General features: G+C 24.2%; 1 protein-coding gene across 3 annotated transcripts; it reads right to left on the bottom strand.

Annotated features, from left to right (window-relative positions):
- Positions 1-1,185: 1,185 nt before the first annotated feature.
- Positions 1,186-8,162, bottom strand: LOC113555997 (sorting nexin-6). Of its 3 annotated transcripts, XM_026960680.2 has the most exons (14): positions 7,669-8,162; positions 7,364-7,417; positions 7,185-7,289; positions 7,006-7,116; positions 5,963-6,084; positions 5,709-5,871; positions 5,476-5,641; positions 4,737-4,852; positions 4,419-4,601; positions 4,320-4,337; positions 3,575-3,638; positions 3,386-3,471; positions 2,991-3,065; positions 1,188-1,486 (listed from the first exon to the last, which is right to left on the bottom strand). In XM_026960680.2, exons 1-14 carry the CDS (start codon positions 7,672-7,674, stop codon positions 1,403-1,405), a joined length of 1,353 nt encoding a protein of 450 aa, XP_026816481.1. In that variant the 5' UTR covers positions 7,675-8,162; the 3' UTR covers positions 1,188-1,402. The 3 variants fall into 3 exon arrangements, with proteins under 3 accessions (XP_026816480.1, XP_026816481.1, XP_026816482.1); XM_026960679.2 differs by having other exon boundaries at positions 1,186-1,486; positions 4,320-4,601; XM_026960681.2 differs by lacking the exon at positions 4,320-4,337 and having other exon boundaries at positions 1,191-1,486; positions 7,669-8,161.
- Between the last annotated feature and the right edge of the window lie 8,773 nt (positions 8,163-16,935).

Genomic DNA, 16,935 nt, shown 5'->3' with positions numbered 1-16,935 from the left:
TATTTTGATACAAGTAATTTTATTATAATGATTAATTTATTCGAATATTACAACAGTTTTATAATCAGAGACGTATTTAAAGAAGTGGATGAAGTGAGTAAATTTTCCACTTTTTTTTAGAAAGTTCTTCACTATAAATGTTAAATGCTACTACTAACAATAATATGAAACATTTATTTTGCACAATATATGTAAATATGTTATCATTACATTATAGTGAAATACCTATTCATAACTTATGGTTTATATGAATTCCAACTGAGTCTTGAAATAAGAGAAAAATATTTGTTGAGTTCTATACTTTTAATAGAAAATACCTTTTATTTTATTAATTAGACAATATAATTGACATGCAAAGTATTTAAGTACACCTAACACCTGTATGACTGTATGTTATAACTCTTCTAAAGTCCCGATCAACTACTTTGTGTATCATGAAATCATTATGATCAAATTAGAATTTTTCAAAAAAAAACTTAAAACTAGAATGTAAATAATATTGTAGTTGTTTCTTAATGTCGTAATAATTATTTAAATATATTTTATTTATTTTTTACATAATATGTACCTTCTACCTACATATTGATATGTTTTTATTATTAATGAATTTACAATATTTACTAGAGAGATAGAAGGCACCTTCTCTTCAGCTTCTTATTAATTATTCCTGAATAAATTATAAACTCAGTAATTTTTTTAATATACTGCAGTTTTCAATATTCTCATTTGGTAAAGGATCTGATGGGATTTAGATGGAATAATTGTCACTGAATCTAGATCACTGTATGTTTTTTGATTTAAGTATTTGAAAGAGTAGGTTTAAATAATTCAACTTAGAAACCTATGGGCCGCTCAGAATATATTATGGTCAGGCATCGAATCACCAAAATATACCTTCATTGATAAAAATAAATTGATATTTGCCATAAAAGCTAAGACATTTTGCATGTTAGTTCTTGAACAAACATGTATATCAATAACTATAGATCGACTTTATAATAATTGTTATTACCAACATCAACAAGACTTTGACAAAGGTAAATATCTATAAAATAATATGTTATAAATTGTTGAATACAAAACAAATATATTTCAATGATTAAAATGTATATTATTTTAAAATATAAATTTATAAAACTGTCGATTTTCAAATTTGTAATTCCACACAATTTACAAATATTCAAAGCAAGATAAGAAATTAAAAAAAGGATAAAAAAAAACCCATAAATGTTATAAACTTAATGTTATATCTATCTATTTGTTTTATAACCCAGTTTTATTTTGTTACATAATAGATTATCCAAAACATTTGTACGTCATTAGCTGATACTTTTGAGTAAATAATGTATATAAAATTGTAATGATTTAGTTAATTTAATTACACAATGCCAATATGTTTCATTCAATTGAAACTCACAAATAAGTTATTTAAATTCATAGACATAAATAAATTAAAACAATTGCTCCCGTGATAACGTCGTGCCAACTACATGTATGCAAACAACAACACAAAACATAACAAGTGAAAGATAATGGTACGCTAAATGCACAAATGTAAATTATACAACAGTTGATTGATTGATTTAGTATAAGAGAAAGGCAGTTTGACTGAATAAGAACATTTTAATTGTCATTTGTCATAGTAACACAATATTATTGTACTGTAAAATAGATATTAAACATTGTACATATTACCATGCTTTGATAAAATAATTATAAGTGACATGTATTATCATAAATACATTTAATCAATTGAAAACTAATTAATCTTGCCTTTAACTTACAATAGGAAAAATTAAAATTTGTCATACAATGACAGAATTTTAAAGTTTCACAAATTTTATTAATAGCAGTAACAAAATGTTTTAGGATAAATATTAATGGTATATATATAATAAATATATAACATTAATTATATGACATCCATATTAACTGAGCTAATGTTGGTAAAAACTGTTTTCAAAAATATAAAGATAATAAATGTGGATACTAATAAATAATAATACAAAATAATATAAACACTTTAAGGAATGATTAATTTCCTAGTATAAAATAAAAAGTATAAATGTATATATTTAAATAAATTATAAACTATAAATAATATTTTTTATATAACTTTCAAAATTTTAATAATCAATAAATATTTTAGTAATACAAAAAATTATGGATACATAGAGATTATAATGATTAAGGCTGTTTTAATTTTAACAATTGATAATTATATATATTGTACTAAGTTCTGACAGAACTACCATATACAGTAGAGCGTTGATTATTTGGAATAATTAGGACCAAGTGGGAAATGGATAATCAATTTACAAGAATATTACATAACGACTATAGATGTACATATGTATATTAAATTTATAAATTTTATTTATACATTTATCATACATTTATAATATATATTGTTGTGAATACAACTATATGTATAAATGATTAATAGAGATAATATAATATTGATGACTTAAAAAAAATTAAAAATACATAATGAGATAAACTTAAATAAAATTGTATGAATGTACAAAACAAGTATCAAACCACCTATGTTTAAATGTACAAAATAAACATGTTTTTACACTTTAATGTTCAACATTTTCATTACATATGTAAAAATGAATGGATAAAATAAAAATAATAAGAATTTTATATTTGGAATCATTCAATGGAATCATGATAAAAGTAATTATAGAAAAATATAATGAAAAGTCATCAACTTTTTATCTCAAATAATTAAATATAATATATAGTGTTATTTTTGAAAAAACATTAAGTTATGTAGGTAATGTATTTCAAATTAATTTATTTTTGTAAATTGACTGAAAAAATAACATAATATAAATTAAGTATACTCTGATGCATATATCTTGATACAAATAATTGACAAACCGAATAATCGACATTCCACTGTATATGGGTATATTTAAATCAGCCATAAAATAACAGTACACATTTGCTGTGAGAACTCATAAAATTGATTATGAAATTACCTCGACGTTAAGTGTTGACTTCTTTTCTTCGCTATTTATCATTTCAAGGCTGGTTTTTAGAATGTCTATTTGATGCTAAAAAAATGAATAACAAATATATTATGAATTTGCTATATAATATGTTTAAAATAGGTAAAATGTCTAAAATAAAATTAACAAAAAAGTTATAGGCCTCTTTTATTTTGTACTAAAATACACTAAAAGATAGTATAGGGTTGTTTTGTTTCCATTAAATTTTAAAACTATTTTTATTTTTAATTTAGCTTTATAGCACCGAATATACTCGTATATGATAAATGTAAATAAAGATTTATTTAAATTTTTTAAATTAGTTAAATATTTTTGAAAATTATACAGACATATTGATACCGAAATGAAATTTAAAAAATATTTACTTGTGCGTGTTTTATTTCCCACTCAGCAAGTTCCAATAAGTTTTTATTGAAAGTGGACACTCTTCTTGCTTTAAAATCAATCAATTCTAGAAAAATCAAATTATATATTAATATATTGATTACTAAAAATATGAATATATAATGGACAAAGCTATGTTGCATTTTATATTAAGTAAATAAAGTGCTAACCTTCTTTTCCTTTATCAGACATGACTTCAAATTTTTCACATGATAACTGTTGTGTTGCCTCAGCCTAAAAAATATTATTCATGAGTAAACAAAATATTAATTTTTCTGTAGAGAATCTATTCATCAAACAATAATTCATAGATTATCTAAGTAATACATAATATTTTACTGGCAATTTCTAATTGACATTATGTCTACTAAAGAAAAATAAATACAAAATACAAATCTTTATTGTTTCAACTATAAAACTGTCAAAAATTATAAAAAAAAATAAAAAAAACAAAGCTAGAATAGATCATAATATAAAAACAACTTTGTAATTCAGCATCCAATAATCTCAATACAATGAAATTTACTTATAACAAAGCCGGTTATAAGTTAAAAAAAAAAAAATATTAATACCCATTTACAAGAAACTAAATGTTTGGTTTGGTCAGAAACACTATTATTCCTAACAATATTAGTTATCGTTTAACATAAACGATAGATTAAGATATATAAATAAAATTTAAACATTAACTATTTTACTTATTAACATGCAAACTACTCTTTTATTAATAATTATAACATTTGTAAAAGTAATATATTATTTTAAATGCAATCGATATTTAAAAAAATTCGAAGTATATTTGCATAGGTTTTAACTATACATTTCTAAAAAGATAATTATTATAACAATTGGCAAATCTTAGCATACTGCTATGAGTATGTTATGCCAATATACATCATACTAATGGGTACTTACATCATAAACTTCTTGAGCCTCGTTAAACAAGTTAACGAAATAAAAATTATATAATATATCAAGTTTATTCATATTTGTACAAAGTAAAATATTACTTACTGCATGGACATCTTTATTTTTGGCCCTAGCTTTTTCTAGATTTCGATTAGCTGTTTCGTAGTTGGCTAAACAACGTAATCGCCTATATAATAATCGTTTTGCAGCAAATGAATCTCCTACATAGTAACGTAATGTATCTGAAAGTTTGAGGTCTTCATCAGATGCTACTCTCCCTTCCACTTTCTACGTATAAATACAATAAAAGAGTAATTAGTAACAAGTACTTATTGTCTTTTGTTCATATATTTGAACAAAATAATAAACTTGATCCATATATAAATATAGTTAAATATATTATAAATAAATTACATAACTTACTCGTAGTTTTTCCAATGTTTCAGAAAATCGGTTCAAGAACCAATCAAGTTCTCTATGATCAAAAGTAGATAACTGAACTAAACATGATGAAATCTTAATATAACAGTCAGCAACATCTGTTCAAAATTCAATTAAAAATTTTATATATTTTCTTAAAATACATAATATATTTTTGTGTATGAAATTATTTTTTATCATAATGTTATTAATACTGTATTTTATGAATGACTAATACATTATTCAACAAACAGCATTTTAAAGTACAATTTTACAATGAATACTGTGTATTATACAATAAATGTGTATCAAGAGAAAATCATTTAGAAAGATGTTATACTGACATGCAGTTGCAATCTAGTGTTATTAGATAAATCATTTAGTAGGTACATAAACCCATTATTAAACTTGAAGAAAAAATAATTATCTGTGCCCTCTTAGTTTTTATCTTATTTTAATTTTCAAGCGCGTTACGAGTAAATAACATATAAAAATTCCCATTGCATAAAATTATAACTGCCATAAACATTATGTTTTGCGTCAGTAAGACGGAGATAACACATACAGATATGACATTTTCTTAAGAAATATTGATTTCACATTAACAAAAATAACAAATACAATACTTCCTTGGTATGGATTAGGTTACTTAAGTATAAATTATAAATTTATTAAGCTTGCCACAACCCTTAATATAATATTAAAATTTAATTATTAGTACATTAATCAACAATAAACTAACCTTTATGCTTGTTTACCATTTTATCTGACTTCATAGTAGCATCTTTTAAATGGCCATAATAATCTATGAGGAAATTTTTTTCTTGTTCAAAAAAATCATTGACATCTCTTACAGTTGCAGAAAGAAGGTATTCGTCTGTGGTCTTTGACAGAGATTTCATAATTTCCTTAAAACAAATAGAATACAAGTAATATAAAATCTAACAAAAATAATTTAAAAACTAAAATACTCACCTCAAAAAGTTCTTTTTTATTTTTTGTACGAACAGCAAGGTCTTGATCGTATTCTAAAAATACTCGGAAATTTGTATCATAGCGAAACACAGGGTGCTGAGCTAATCTTGAAAGGAACATTTCATGCATTGCAACAGTCTTTTTAAATGTGGCTAAGTACTCACTAAAAAAAAAAAAAAAAAGATTGAAGGCTTAAAAACTTATAAAGTAATTAGCCAATGTAGAAAAACTATAAAATAATTGTATTTCCATACGCTTCTAATTCTTTTTTCATTTTCAAAAACTCTTCTTTGGTCATTGTACCTTCACCTTCTCCTAATTTTTGTAACTTTTCTCTTGAAGAATCAAAATCTGGACGTGGGGGGGCAGGTGGAATCTAAAAATCACAAATATCACTTGTCAGTAAAAAATGAAAATTTTTATTTAATAATTAATATTAATACAAATATACTAAAGAAAATAATGAAAATAAAAATGAACAAAATATATTTGTTGAATTGTTGGTAAAAGCAACTATGTAAAAACACGAAGCGGACTTGGTTATTGGCTAAATAATTTGCATGTGTATTATTTATAGATTGTTTATATTTTTTTAATTTATACTTATGGTACACGAGTACATATTTAATTTTTAAATACAGATAGCACTATTTATACATAATTAACAAGAATATCTATTAAAAAAAAACCTTGGAAAATATTAAATATTTTGTACATCAATTTAGGTTTTACTTTTATGCATTTAATTACTCGTGCGAGTTAGCTTTTCGTTAATAACACCACATTTATTTTTATATAGTATAATTGAGTTAGAGCAGATACATAAAATGTAGGCCACTTCTTTTGTAATTTTCTTAAATAATTATTTATAAGAGTGGATTTTAATGAAGTTAAAAAAACATTTGCGTTAATATCCTGTTATAAAATACTTAAAATATTTTATACTGATGAAAAAATATGATGGTCTTAATATTAAATTTCATATACATCATTGGAAAAAAATAAGCTTAATTTATTATTAATACATGTAATACTTATTGTATTAATTTTAAAATGATACTCAAGTAACTAGATGAATGGTAGTTTATACATATCTGATTTTAATTTATACAAATTTGATAAGTTTTTATAAGATAAGAAACTAAAATATTAAGATTTAAATAATTTATAATTAAGTCAATAATTCTGTTTAAAAATATTTTTAGACAATTTATTAGGCACTACTTATTAGTATTACCATTTTGTCAATACTGTAACTATAGTTAATGAGTTAATTTACATAAATTTCCATACTAACAATAAACCCAGCATAATCTTCATTTTCTTCAAACTGATCATGTAACCAGATAAATTCTTCATGCTGACGTACAACTGAAAATTCTGATCTTTGAAAATCTGGCAATGTTGTCTAAACCATAAATATTAAATTATTATAGTTGTGTTTATTACATTTTGTTACAATGCTATAACTCTCACCTTAGACAAAACAGTGAATTTGACTCTGTCCTTTTCACTGAGAGCGTCAGAAATAACTACTTGAAGAGAATTATCACTTAAATCGACATTCTCAGAATTGCTCCCCTATTGTACAAAACAAATTGTATAAATTAAAATAAGCCGAACAAATGATATTCATGATAAAACAGAAAAATTACTTCATTTAATATGTCACTCTGGGAATTGTTTTCTTCCACGTCAAACTCGTCAGACTAGAAAAATAAAAAAATTGTATACCTACTTAATACATTGTAGAAAAACAGTTAAATCATGAATGGAAAACAGGACTTAAAAATAATAAGCACCATGTGTGTTTAGATTAGTGATGAACAGTTTCAACTCGTTGACCGTACACATTGTAAATGTGCCCTGTACCGACTGTGTGATGGCAGTCAATCAAAAGCTAATTACGGGCTGATAGTGGTTTATAACACACATAGATACGAGGAAGGGGGCTACTTACAAGCATTGTGTACACGGACGTCGAGTGATAGGTCCGTTTCGCAGGATGCAAGTCGAGTCGGGCGCGAGCGGGCGGGCAGACGTTCGACGAGGAATAAAATCAAGATCTGCGAGTAATCGAAAGCGTCTTACGCCGACGATGATTTAGTTGTTGTCACTTGAGTCACCGTCCGGACGCCGAGCAAAGATCAGATATCGGCAAACGCATTAAATGCACAAATGTCGAGCGCGCGTGCGTACATACGGCAATTTCCGTCGATGGGCCTGCGGACAACAGTCGACAAAGCATCAAACGTAATGATTACAATATTGTCTAGTGTCTCCTTCCCGGTGGCCGTAAAACGCGAATAACGATACTAAATAATAAACATTAATGGAGTCGAAAGTTGGATAATAAGTACCTACGATATTATGATTTATAATATTATTTTCTGTCTCATTAGAACTTCGAACGCACTCTCTGCGCTTAGTGTGTACAAATGTACAATGATAAGAGCGTCGTCCGCAGCGGTGACGGCAGCGTACGCCAAATGCCAATACGCCCACTCTATTGTGTATTATGATTATACGATATCTCGAGGGAACTTCCGTCGTCGACCATCACACTCGGCTGCATTTACGGTGTTGCCAACGCATACGCGATATTATAATATTTAAGGAACAATTTTTATTATATAGTATTGTACTTTGCACTTCCTATTATCGCTAAAATAGGTAATTATTTATGAAAATGTTTCATTATTTATTTATTTCAACAATATTATAATTTTAAATATTATGCGTTTTAAATACGCGTGTAAATACTGAACAACTATCCTCATTCATCAATCAATCTCGATCGTAATCAAATTCATATTCGTCGTCACCCAACAGTAAAACTAAATTTTAAATTTTAACTTAATTTTTTTTTCTTTACTCATTTGTATGTATACATATATATTACATAGCTATATCATCATGTTCGCCTAATAGCAAACAAAAAATATAAGATATATGTGTGCGTACATTCATATATATCCCACTTGGTCAATATAAGTCAACACACAAACAAATTTCATAAAAAAATAATGCCAATTACTCAGACGTAAGTAGTCAATGGTCTTATTCGAAGGTACTTATTTTTTATATATCAACGAAGTGAACGCATGTGTCGAGTGTCGTTATAGTTAAAACATTAATTCTTTTACTGTACGCGAAAGTCTGTAAGTAATAATAATAATAATAAAATTTTCTAAATTTAATGACATTAGGTATATTAAAATCTTAAGCTCATAGGTAGTAGGTACCTCTAAAGCTCTAAGCTCTATATTATGTTACATAAATTATAGTTTTATATACTATTCATTATTATTAAAACTAGGTACCTAAAGACTATGAGTATAATTAAAGATTAGGATTTAGGAAGGATAGAAACACTGAAAAGACGTTCACAAAATAATTTGAAGCTCCGTCCACCATGGTTATAAGATGGAAAAATAATAATGTCTACTTACCAATATAAGAATTTCAAATTATTTTGATAATTTACCGAATTCGGAATTACCAAAGATGTACCTATTGTATAGAATATATTTACATATAGTATGTTTATTCTTATACATTTTTTGGCTAACAAAATGGTGAAACAAAATATTTAATTTAAGACAAGACACAAGAATTGTTGTCAGATCAAGATTTTTGCCGCCCATAAGAAATGAATTTACCACCTAAACAAAAAAAAAGCTATTACGTTTCGACCGTTAAAATTTTCTTCTCTTTAATATTTGCCGCCCTAGGCTTTAGCTTAAACAGCCTTAGTGGTAATACGGCCCTGATTGTTGTTTTGAATTTATTATTATTATAATAAAATATAATATTTCGTATCTACTTATACTTTACAGTAGATACTAATAAAATTATTTTTGGTTTATTTAAATACTGATTATTCATTATTAAAATATGTATATAATTTTGTGTTTGAAACAAAATAATACACACATCACGTGTAATAACGATTTGCGACTTGTCACTCTATAGTCTCTAGTAGAACAACATGCAGGTAAATAAACGATCATAGAAACATTAGAAACATTGCTTATTTTAAGTGGCTACCCACCATAGCTATCTATAGTCCCGAAATCATAAAATATAGGTAATTAAAAGAGTCTTTACCAGGTTTTAAATAAAATATATACGTATCATGTATGTATAAAATATAAATATAATATAACTAAAATGTATTGATCATTTTTAATATAATAGTAGCAATTCTACTGTTTTTTTTGCGTATGGATCGTCTAAGCAGTTAATCACATTTATTCTTGGTATCTATATTCATTAAAATTGCCATTTTTAATAAGTACGGTACAATATTATATTGTGGATACTTACCAAAATAATCGTATTATATACACATAAACATAAACACAGCGTAGATATTTTTATAACAATTATTATTATTATGATAATTGTGTAAGTACAAATATTAATTTATAATCTTTTTTTACAACAGTAAATGCGTGTTATTAATTAGTTTAAGTGCCCACTAGTCAGTAGGAAATCAAACATAATTTTAAAATATTAAGCAAAACGATAGTTATAACTATAACACTATATAACATAGGTATACCTATATTTAAATTACCATTATAACAAAAAATCTTTTTACTGAGATATAAAGTTATAAATGTTTGTAAATTTAACAAAACAAATCAAAAAGTGAACAAGTAAGCAAGTAAATCAAATTGGGCAGGTAAGCTAATGTAAATGATGTATAATAAATGCATGTTTAATTTAAATTTAATGATTAATCATTCCATACACCCACAATATCGCGAGCAAAGAATATCTGTCAATCTACATAACTTAATACATAATATTGATTATTATATATCTATATCTATTGGTATAATTTATTTATATTTATATTTTATAATATCATTTTTATTAGTCATACAGTAGATAAATTTTTTTTTTCCAAAAACAGCATTTATTGTAATTGTATTATATTTAAATCATATTATTATATTATATTATATTAAGTATATTGTTTTTAACTTTTAAATCAATACCAACTTTCCATTGAATAGTATGAATAGGTCCGTACTCCGTCTTCGTGTTATAAATATACAGATAATAGCTTAAAATTAATTTAAAGATTTTGAAAATTGCATACCTATATATGTTAAATATAGTAATTATATACCTACATAAAAGTGTCAATTTCCTACGAATACTCTTTTTGAATTACAAAAAAAGGTTATTTTGATCATCAATTGCTTACACAAATAATATGTTTAATGTTTATATTACGTATTTTAAATATTTTTAAATAATTATAACATTAAGTTTTGTGGGATCTTATAATTAAATTGTAAAGCTTTTTGGCAGACCCTAAACATTTTTATCAACATATATTATGTATACCTTTATATAAAACTAGATTATTTCAAATGCCTATAAGTAACACAAAATATTCTGACAATCTCATAGAATAGAGAAAATAATAATTAAATAACAATTAGAACTTATCAAGTTTCTTTGAGTTACAACAAAAAACCATATAATCGTTCGATGAAAAGAAATTTACACGTAAATATCCAACATAAAAATATTGGTAAAATTTATTGTACTCAACTTGTTTATAGTTCTTCTAAGAAAAATTTATATGGGGTGTCCCACTGAGATCTGACAAATTAATTAACTTTTGTTCTAATCAATATTTTAAAAAAAAATTCTTTCAAATATAATTCATAGACACTTACGCTACATTTTTAGTTTACATTTTTTATTTTTTTATTTTTAATACTAAAAATTTCCAAAATATTCAAAATAGCCAATTTGTGAATCTAATTAAAAAAAAAAAATGTAGATGGTAAAAACATTTATTTAAGTCGAGTGGCTGATTTTTTATAATTTTTTTAAATATCAATATTCTTGTTAAGTAAATTACGATCTAGCTTATATAAAACAATACAAAAATAGTAAGATTTTAACATGCCCCTATTTAAAAATGTTCATATAAAATATTTAAAAAAAAAATTATATTTTTTGGAATTATGATGTTTTTAACATAAACTACATCGTAATTTACCTAACACACGAGAATATTGATATTTAAAAAAATTGTAAACAATCAGCCACTTGACTTTTACCATCTAAATTTTTTTTTAAATCAGATTTAAAAATTGGCTATTTTGAATATATTGTAAATTTTTTTTATCAATTTTTAAGTTTTTTATTCTCGGTATTAAAAAATAAAAAATGTATACTAAAAATGTAGCGCAAGTGCCTATGAATTATATTAAAAAGAAATTTTATAAAAATATTGATTAGAACAAAAGTGATTTCATTATTTCATTTGACAGATCTCCGTGGGCCACCCTACAATCTAGTATTCAATTTTAAACCTTAGGTATGATAATAAAAAATTGTATATATATTGAATATAGGTAGAAGTTGATTTTAAATTTGATGGATTTTAATGATTTTTTTAAAAATTTGAATTTTAAATGTGTGTAAAAAAATATTATGAATCTTCTTATGATAAGATCGCTCCGTTCAAAATCTAAAAAAATATTTATAGAAGTATAGTAATTGTATTATGGGTAGATATATAATATTTACAAATAAAAACAAAAGTAGGTGCCTGTATAATAAACTGATTAATTTATATATTATATAATTTATAATGTAATATTGCAATATTATCGTTAAGCATACATAGATGATAATTTACATAATACTTTTAGATATACATTTATAATGTTAAAGATTGTGCAATTATTATTGTAAGTAATACATGTTATAATATTTAAGTAGGTATTTTGTCTCATACGCATACATACTAACGAGAATTCTTCAATATAATTACTGTTAACATTTTTTAATAGAAATTACTAATAAATAATAATTTTTCATATTGTAATAATTTATAAATTTATAGGCAGTAATATAGTATGAAAAGTTTCTAATACTAGATTTCATAATACTAATATAACATTAAACGTATAATTATACCTTTATTATATGATTTTAACCTGTTTTTTTTATATATATTATGCCAAATTAGTATAAAATTTACTTAATTTCATTTTATTAGTATATTTTACCAAGTAAATTATCTCTTTTTTAATTTATTATTAAAATGTATTAATTTTTTAATGTAGATTCCTATAATCGTATTTTGTGAACGTTGAATATTGGCTATATCTTGTTAAGATAATCACCTTAAATATTATATTATAGGTATTTAATAATTAATAATCGTATGCACTTGACATTTTTTTTATAATTTACGTCAATGATTTTTAAAGTGTTCGACTCCGATTAAAAGTAGTTATTTAATTATTATAATAATTATTATTTACTATTATATTTTAATTTTCGACTATACTTGACGTCGCGTGCTGCTATCCAAGTCATATATAAACAAAAAATGTTTAAATTTAATTAATAACCAATTTTAATTTTTAATCCTATGTATTTATCATTGGTGTATTTTCAGGGGGGGGAGATATATAATTTATATATATAAATATATAATATTATAATGTAATAAACTTTTCACCCCCACCCCAAAAAATAAGTGTAAATACGCCACTGGTAGGTACGAGTATACTGTGTAAATGCGTAGAGCTGTAGAAACAGGAAACACTTTATTACTCATTACCGCCCTCTAAGATTTTTCAATTCTGTTTGCGGGAATTTGAACTTAACTAATGGATCATAAATTTCTATCTATAATTTCTTAACTCACGTATTTTGCGCATGCATAACACAACTTAATTTTTTTTAATGACATCCCCTTTTTTTAATAACATTTTTGAATTAATCAATTTTTTTAAGTAATTTTGATCCATCAACTTGTATTCTAAGCTCAAAGATGACGAAATTAGAGCTAGGTATAATTTTTTTTTAAATGTATTAAATTTCATTTTTTTTTCTTTAGTTGTATTTATTTTTTTGTGTTAAACACCATAGGATTTTTATAATATAATGATTTACATTATTAAATAAATAAATTATTTACTTTAATTATACCTAGCTAGGTTATAATTTCGCCAATTTTGAGCTTAAAATACAAGTTGATAAATCAAAATTACTTGAAAAAAATTGACTAATTTGAAAATTATATTTAAAATAAGGGTTGTCATTAAAAAAAATGAAATTGTGTTACGCATGCATAAAATACAAGAATTAAAAAAATTGTAAGTCATATGAATTTATAATTCATTAGTCTATTAATTTAACGTCCCATAAATAGAATTTAAAAATATTTAGTTGATAATGAGTGATAAAGTGTACCCTAGTTGTTTTCACAAACACACAATATAGCATATTGATCAATTAATAATTATATTATGTTGATTTTAAATTAACATAGTATTTTTTTAATTGTAAAACTGCTTAGTTATTGCAGTATCTTAACTGCAAGAACAATATACGAAATTCTTCAGGAAATATAATTTTCTTTCTTTTTATAATAAGAATTGTCTTAACTCTAAAATAACTAACTAAACATTTATTGTTATGACTGATAATGTTGATGATATATCAATTAATTTTATTATGATTAAATTAATTCGATTTTGTTTAATATTAAGCTAACAATCTTTAAAAGTTTGACGTGATAGTGATACAGTAGTAAAATAATAATATACACCTATACTAATTACTTATAAGATTTAAGTATCTGAGATTACTATCTTATAATTGGCAGGTATCTTAGTTAGGTGATATATTTAAATATTTAACCCGTCGTACGGCACACGGATTTAGATATCTCATTTACGTACATGGGGTAAAAATTTACCCCTTAAAGATAGCTAGTTATTATTTTATGGTTAGTAGGTATATAACTGTTTTCGGTAATAGTAACTTGTTGTTATGAAAACATTTTATTTTACATTTTTTAGTAGTATATAAAATGTGTTGGTGGTATACAAAGAGAGTTTACATTATACAGAGTGATTATAAAAACATTTTATTTTTTTTAAAGAATATTTTGTATAATTGTATTTTTAGATGCAATGCTTAAGTCTATTGAGGTGATCAAATATCCACATACCGTATTATATATTTTATAAATATTTTTAAAATGTCTGGGGTAATTATTTACCCCGTGCACCGTACGACGGGTTAATATTATATTTTGTATTGAATATTGATGTAGGTTTGCTTCTTTTATAAATTATTTAGTTACTATTTAGATTTACTATTTACTAACTAAAACATTATTATTATTTTTAACTGCAATATAACATTATTGTAACATCATCAAATTGTCGTTAAAATTTATCAACATAATAAATTAGATAATATTATATCGGTTTTATCATTATTTAATCATAATTTTTTTTCATGTATTTATATAAAATATTGATTTAGTATACGTTACATTTTAAATATTTTACTTAAAAAGATTTTATTATATTATTTTCTATTATATTGACAGAGTATATATAATTGTCCTATGGATTTGACCATAATGTTGTATGGGTATCACGTTATAATTAATAACTTATTATTTTAAAGTACTTATAACTTCACTAGTACTTATGCACCTGCATTTATGATATCAAAAAATTTGTCACGTTTATAAATACGTGTAATAAAAATTATAACTTAATCTCATGTGTAATGATTGCATTTGAAATTTTAATTTTTAGTTATACGTATAGCAATAAATTGTAAATTCTTGTTAACAATTTATCGCATACTACTAACATAGGTATAACATAGCCAATATAGGTAACTATATACAGTAAAACTTCCGTTGACGGTCACTTCTATGTAACGGTAAGGTTTATTGGTTCCATCAAGTGTTATGTCATGTTTGTCCTACCTCTATATAGAATGGCCACCTCTAAATAGCGGTCATTATTTATGGTCCCTTCGGTGACCGTTAATTGGCGGTGATATTGAATTGAGGCTATGCTACTTTTATGTGTTTGAATTGAGTCCAGCTTATTATCTTAATATCTGTATATCCGTACAGATAAAATGTCATAATTACCTACACAGTAAAATTCACTCAAAATTAAATGCTTTTTTTCATTTGGGACATCCAAATATTTTTATTCTTGTGGACACTCTGCTGGGAATACAATCTGATACATATATAAAATTAAGAAGAAAAGCAAAAATACTATGTAAAGAAACATTAGAAAAAAACAAATTTTTACGGGAGCAGACAAACAAATTTATAAATAAGCAAATTTGGAGATTTGACTTTTTAAAATATCTGTTATTTAAATTTTTGCCAGCCACTATTTAATTATTAACATTATTATATTACACATAATTGTTTTATTGTTATTATATTATTTTAAAAACATTATTATTATTTATTATTATTATTTACATTTCTCCTCTTGTAACCAACCGTTCAAATTAGGTAAACGTAAATTATATTCTTAAAAAATGATCAATGTTTTCTAAAATTCTGCCAAAATATTTTACAATATTTAATTTTTTTTTTAACTAATTGAGGTTAAAAATGAACCTATATAGCTATAACAGTTTCTTTAATAATTTACATTTTAAAGATAAAACCTCGGTAGAGAACTCTAGGAAGTTATTCCTCTAAACAATTTATGATTTGTTAAGTTTACCTGATTTGAATAGTTTGACTAAAAAATTATAAAATACAAAGGCTCTACAAAAAGTAGTTGTTCAGACTTGAGATATTATACAGACTGAAAATATTACACTTATAAAAAATGTGTACCTACTAATTGCAACACACCATACACAAGATATGTATAGTCTATACGGGATAGTTTGTGAATAAAGAGCAATTTATTTTGTATATGTGATTAATAATATAAAATTACTATAATACTATAAGTATACTTGTAGTACTATATGGATCAAAAATAATACAAAACACAAGTTCTTGATAAAATAAAATGCTATTATGCGATTATTTGATTAGCAGTCATACTGCACTCATATATTAGGTATAACTATATTACTTAATATAATAATATTATTATGTATTATAGATATAGTTGAGTATCTTATTAACTTGTATATAAAAATTAATAAGTTTATCATAAAATATTTTAACTAAAATTAATCAGTTAAATTTAGACAGCTCTCGAAAGTCGACATAGTAAGATATCCATCCACACTTTTAATATGTGTATTAGTGTAGGACGTAGGTTTATCGTATACTATGCGTATATATATAAAAAATTAATTAAAGTTTTGAATTTACCATAACTAGTTTTAATTTGGTTCATAATGTATGATTCCGGCTCAATCACTGTCAATAGACTTCTGT

The sequence above is a fragment of the Rhopalosiphum maidis genome, chromosome 3 (genome assembly GCF_003676215.2).
Source record: "Rhopalosiphum maidis isolate BTI-1 chromosome 3, ASM367621v3, whole genome shotgun sequence".
NCBI lineage: Eukaryota > Metazoa > Arthropoda > Insecta > Hemiptera > Aphididae > Rhopalosiphum > Rhopalosiphum maidis.
Note: the sequence above shows the minus strand (reverse complement) of the source record. Positions and strands in the feature narration are given on the sequence as shown.